General features: G+C 33.0%; 1 protein-coding gene across 1 annotated transcript; it reads left to right on the forward strand.

Annotated features, from left to right (window-relative positions):
• Positions 1-243: 243 nt before the first annotated feature.
• LOC132626138 (PLASMODESMATA CALLOSE-BINDING PROTEIN 4-like) lies at positions 244-3,558 on the forward strand. Its single transcript, XM_060340892.1, has 4 exons — positions 244-476; positions 1,381-1,623; positions 1,731-1,767; positions 3,011-3,558. The coding sequence occupies exons 1-4, from the start codon at positions 422-424 to the stop codon at positions 3,267-3,269; spliced, it is 594 nt and encodes a 197-aa protein (XP_060196875.1). The 5' UTR covers positions 244-421; the 3' UTR covers positions 3,270-3,558.
• The last annotated feature ends 2,543 nt before the right edge of the window (positions 3,559-6,101 follow it).

Raw genomic sequence — 6,101 nt, forward strand, 5'->3', positions numbered from 1 at the left:
TGGTTGGCCAGCTTAAAGTCATTTTATGCTTAAAATAAGTTCAAAAAAATAATTAGACCCATTTGACTTAGTTTATCTAAAACAGTTTATAAGCTGAAAACAGCTTATAAGCCAAAAAAAATAAATTGAACTATCCCAACTTATTTTTTTCAACTTATAAGCTGCAAATAACTTTAAGCTGTAAGCCCATCCAAACGTGCTCATGATCATTTACACTTATCATACATATAAAAGTGCCACCAAAACAAACATTTAGCTCCTGTACTTCTCAAATCTCAATACTAGTAGTCACCCTCCACCGTCACTCTCATTTTGTTGTTTTCCATAACACCCTTCTTCGCCTTTACCAACTTTTTGTCTTGAAAAAGTGAAAGGACTAGTGCAATTTCTTCATTATTGCTTCTACAATCTTGTAACAATCATGGCTGCTGTTATGTTATCTTTGGTATTTTTCTTGGCTATCACTGGTCACTCAAGTAAGCTCCCACTTTTCACTTTGCTCTTAAGTTTAATCTGTCTTGTGACTTTTTTCATATTGAGATGGGGTTTCACTAGATTTTGCTCTTAGTAATCTGCTACTTTACTTTTCTCTTTTCCCTCAAGTTTTCACTTTTTTTCATATTTTCTTGAGATGGGGTTTCACCAGATTTTTCTCCTAAGTATGTTCTTGATTCTTCTAAGTTCAAAGATTCAACTTTTTCCCTTTATCCTCAAGTTTTCACTGTTTTGTGCATTGTTCATATTGTTCTTGGGATAGGGTGTCACCATACTCAAGTTTTCACTGTTTTGTGCATTTTTCATATTGTTCTTGAGATGGGGTGTCACCATATTTTGCTCTTAAGGATGTTCTTGATTCTACTAAGTTCAAGGATTCAGTCTTTTTACCTTTTCCTTCAAGTTTTTTTTTTTTTCAAATTTTTCTTGAGGTGGGATTTCACCATATTTTGGTCTTAAGGATGTTCTTGATTCTACTAAGTTCAAAGATTCGGTCTTTTTACCTTTGCCTTCAAGTTTTTTTCTTCTTTTTTTTTTCAAATTTTTCTTGAGGTGGGATTTCACCATATTTTGGTCTTAAGGATGTTCTTGATTCTATCAAGTTCAAAGATTCAGTCTTTTTCCCTTTGCCTCAAGCTCATTTTTCATATTTTTCTTGATATGGGGTTTCATAACATTTTTCTCTTAAGGATGTTCTTGATTCTACAAAGTTCAAAGATTCAGTCTTTTTCTCTTTTGCCCTTAAATTTTCTCTGTTTTATGTATGGGAGTTTCACCATATTTTGCTCTTAAGAATGTTCTTGATTCTACTAAGTTTAAAGATTTAGTCTTTTGCTTGTTTGAGCTAATTTTTTTTGGTTATTTTTGGTGGATTTTGTTGTGTAGGTGCTAGTTACTGTATTTGCAAAGATGGAGTAGATGAAAAGATTCTTCAAGAGAACATAGATTATGCTTGTGGATCTGGAGCTGATTGCACACCTATCCATGAAAAAGGTGCTTGTTACAATCCTGACACTATTAAAGATCACTGCAACTATGCTGTAAATAGTTATTATCAGAGAAAGGGTGCATCTGGTGCTAGCTGTGACTTTAGTGGAAGTGCAACTTTAACTTCAACTGCACCAGCTTGTAAGTTTCCTCATTTACCCACTAATCCTTTACTCAGTATTTATTTTGTCTCTTCAAAGATTTATTATTAACTTTTTGTTGTTTTCTTCTTTTGTTTTAATCATCAGCTACTGGTTCTGGATGTGTATATCAGTCCACTTCTGGGTATGTTTTCTAAACTTATGGCTTATGTGATGTTAGATCTGGCATTGCATAACCATCTCACTTTTTTTTTTTTCCTTTTTTCCTTTTTCTATTTGGAGTTTTTTTGGGCTGTATTAGATTCTACTTAAAGTTTTACCTTAAAAATAAAGGAAAAAATCTAGCTGCTGTCCTCGCTTTGTGATGTTAGCTTCAACTTAAAGCTCATTCTCCACCTTTTGATCTTGGAAAAGGCATGAATCAGTCTTTTTTTTTTTTTTTTACAAATTTGGTTGGTAAAGGGTTGATACAGGTAGCTAAAACTGGGCTTTTGGGTATGAAAAGACTTAAACTCGGTTTCAATTTTTGTGAACTTATTTAATTGTGAACTTATTTAATTGAGCATGTAATTTAAGAACTTATTTTTGAATTTGTCATAATATTATGTCATAATATTTGTGTGACTGTGATGTTTTTAAAACTTGTAGGCTGAAATATGTCAGAACATTGGTATGAGCTTATAAAGGCTTCTCATTAAGGGTAAAAAAGAAGTTTAAATTAAGTTATTTTCAAATTTTAGAGAGTGATCATTCTTTAGAAACAAATTAAAAGAGAAATGGAGAGATGATGACTCAAATGGTTGGTTGTTGTTTGTAATTTAAGATGGTTGGTGCTCTTTCTAGTACTGTACTTTATTTTACCATTATATTCCAATAGCTATTGCTTGGTGCCTGTCACTACGCACTACCAAATAGCATCACTCACTTGATGAGTTTGTTTCTTCTTTATATGCATGTGTGAGCTGTCTTGATGTTGATCTTCTGTTTGTTATTTGTTCGATATATGTCCCTTTCTCCTTTTGCTCTGATGAAAATCTCAGGTGCATCTACCATCATGGATTAGCATTTTTTAACCGTGTTAGTTCCTCCATTTATTTGTGTCCTCATGCAACTGCTTGATTCCTCACCTAACACTTTTAATCATGTTAGGTCCATTTATTTGTGTCATGCTACTTGCTTTCCTCGTGACCATTTCCTCATTTACCATTTCTTTTTCCCGAATCCACCCTTACCGTTCCAATTAGTGAACGGTTAATTTAATGGCGTATTTAATGAGAGACAAAGGTTTTGAGCGTATCCTTAAAGGGTGTGCAAAAATCCTAGAAGACAGATAATATGGACCGAGTATTGTACTGTAGCGGTTAATTGGACGGATGCTGATTTTTCTTGTTTCTTGATATCCTTTCCTTTTCGGCTACCTGTAACAGTGGTGGAAGCACAACTCCAACAACAGGAGGCACAGGCACGGGCACTGGAACCAGCACCAGCACGGGCACTGGAACCGGCACGGGAACTGGAACCGGCACAACCACAACAGTACCAGGGACTAATGCAGTATTCGGACTTGGACCGACAGGAAGTGGCATGACTGATAACACGGGGATAGGGACGGGGACTATACATCAGAGCAGTGTGTTTTTCACCATGACCTTTTTGTTTATAAGCTTGGTATGCTTAAGGGTCTAAAAGAATCAAGAATGGGGAAAATATAAGGGACAATTGCGCCTAGATGCCTAAGCAGTATAATTTGCATGATATTCCAATTGAATAGAGTTTTTGGGTCAGCATGTGGACACAACTTTCCACTTGTTTTTTTTTTCTTGGGTAGTTTTTTTGTTTATCATCTACTTTTAAGTTGTCATGAAAAAGTTGGAACTGGATTCCCCTTTAAGAGGAGGTGGAACAGTTTTTAAGTTGAAAATGTAGTGGTGTAGAAGGGCCTAATCTCTTTCTTTTTAGATTTTTCCCTTTTGTATATCTGAAAAGTAGAGAGGCTGTAATTTTTTATTCAAATATTGTTGTCAATGAGTACTTCCACATTTCAAAAAAATTATCTTGATTTGATTTGGCACGAATTTTAAAAATTAAAGGAAGAATTTTAAAATGTGTATTTTAAAATAAGATTTAAATATTTATATGGCTAGAGATTATTTTATAAAGTTAAATTATTTTTAAATATAAAAATATATTAATTTTTTTTGGGCAAATTAATAAGGAAAGGAATATAACTTTTTCTGGAACGGGGGAGTAATATTGTCATCTTTCGGTTAAAAAGTAACCATATTTCTTGTCACTTGATCTTGTTTGTTTCTGTGTGTAAAAGAGATGCGCACCAAAAAGCTCAAGTTTCAAGCCACTGTGGAACTTGATTAATTATTAACAATGACAGGTCATAAAGGTGTTTTATTATAGTAACTCGATAAGGTCAGAAATTGGTCCTAATTCTTTTCAAAAGGTCTGTCGAATATATTTTTATTTAAAATTTATTTTTTTAATTTTTTTAAATGTAAAGTCATTAGTTATTATTATTTTATAATCATCAAGAATAATGTAAATTCGTGAACAACTTTTTCACAAAAAAATTAATTGACAATATCCCTATAAAGGTAGAGATAAGGCCTTCGTATATTTTATCCTCCCCATCTCCACTATGTAAGACTACACTGAGTATCAATATTGTTTAATCACATAATTTAAATAATTTATTATATTTTTCTTTGTTATATATAAATTTTATACTCCCTCAGGCTCAATTTATATGACAGAATTCGAATTTTGAGAGTCACATTTTTTTATATTTATCATAAATTTGGATGTATAATTTTAAAAATAATTTACGTATTTAAAAATTACATAGTACTATAAGTCACACAGTAACTTTTTAAACAAATTAGTCATAAAATTTAATAAAAATAAGGCACTAAAAGTTTGGGGGCCCAAAGCTACTGCTTATTGGCTTTGGCTGATCAGTGGTACGCGGTTCGTAATATAAGTCATTATCTTTAACTTTGTTTCAACTTTTGTCTGCAGCAGAGTTTAAATTCGTGACATGCTTCTAATTTTTTGTCAAAATGCAACTTTACCTTTTGAGCTTTTGTCCGCAATAGAGTTCGAATTTATAACATGCGTCTGATCTCTGTCATGACTTATTTCGTTTGCTCTTTACCCCTAAAATAAAACCTAGCGCCAAAAATTTCAAACTAAGTGAAAGATTTGAGAAGTTGATGAGTTTGAAGCAGAAGGAACTTCAAACATCTTTGACTGTTCTGATTGTGAGGTTAAAATATAATATTAAGTGATCGTTTGCTAGGTAGTCAAAATTATCGCAGAATTAATTGTGAGATTAAAATATAATATTCAGTGGTCGTTTGGTAGGTAGCTAAAATTATTCCGAGACTAATTTATCCACCTCTTGGGATAAGGTGGGATATTCTACCCTTAGGATTATACTTTATTTTGTACCGTGTTTGATAGGATGTATAAAATTATTTCAGAATAAATTTATATTTTATACCAAATACGATATAAAAAATTAGTGTTGAAATATTCCAGCTTATATCATGCACCAAACGATCCCTAAGGAATATGGTAGTACTATCGTCTTCCTGTACCCAAAAAAAAAAAAATTAAAAAAAAAAAGAGAAAGTAATAATGTCTTCCACTGAATAAATATTCGACAAGACAGATAACTAACCTGAGCCATCCCATGTGCTCCCATGGAGAAAGGAAACAAAACACCAACTAGATCAGTCTCTCAAAAGCATGAGAAAATTATGGCGAGAAAAGGACATAAACGGTCTCTTAATTAAGAGAGTAGATTCAAAATAGTCTTTTAACTATGTATTTAACGGTTTTGGTCCTTTAAGTTTATCATAAGTTAACAAAAATGGTCCCTCAACTATGAGGGTTGGTTAAAAATAATCCCTTAAGTATGCACTTAACAGTTTTAGTCTTTTAAGTTCGCCAAATGTTAACACTTTTAGTTTCCGACAAAATATTCATCGAACTCTGTTTGTTAGATTTGACGAGAACTATGAAAAAATTAGCGAGAACTCACATTTGGGTGTACGCATTACTAAAGAAAAGGCTAAATACCTCAGGATAAAACCGACGGACATCAGTCGGTTATAGGAAAAAACAGAGGAAAAACCTACAGACTTGATAATGTCAGAAAATAGTGTCTCGGAACACAAAGACCGACGGACTCTGTCGATTAAAACCGACGGACTCCATCAGGTTTTCAGTAAAAATGAGTTTAGTGTATTTTACTTAGCTAATAGACTACCTCGGTTTTAATCGATAGAGTCCGTCGGTCTTTGTGTTCCGAGACACTATTTTCTGACATTATCAAGTCTGTAGGTTTTTCCTCTGTTTTTTCCTATAACCGACTGATGTCCGTCGGTTTTATTCTTAGGTATTTGGCCTTTTCTTTAGTAATGTGTACACCCAAATGTGAGTTCTCGCTAATTTTTTCATAGTTCTCGTCAAATCTAACAAACAGAGTTCGATGAATATTTT

The sequence above is a fragment of the Lycium barbarum genome, chromosome 2 (genome assembly GCF_019175385.1).
Source record: "Lycium barbarum isolate Lr01 chromosome 2, ASM1917538v2, whole genome shotgun sequence".
NCBI classification, from domain to species: domain Eukaryota; kingdom Viridiplantae; phylum Streptophyta; class Magnoliopsida; order Solanales; family Solanaceae; genus Lycium; species Lycium barbarum.

What these genes read in the sequence shown, in the direction of transcription:
- LOC132626138 (XM_060340892.1), top strand. Translation starts at nt 422, where the DNA reads ATGGCTGCTGTTATGTTATCTTTGGTATTTTTCTTGGCTATCACTGGT. An exon ending in GGCTATCACTGGTCACTCAA is followed by an intron (nt 477 to 1,380) that starts GTAAGCTCCCAC and finishes TTTGTTGTGTAG; the next exon opens with GTGCTAGTTACTGTATTTGC. An exon ending in GTATATCAGTCCACTTCTGG is followed by an intron (nt 1,768 to 3,010) that starts GTATGTTTTCTA and finishes TACCTGTAACAG; the next exon opens with TGGTGGAAGCACAACTCCAA.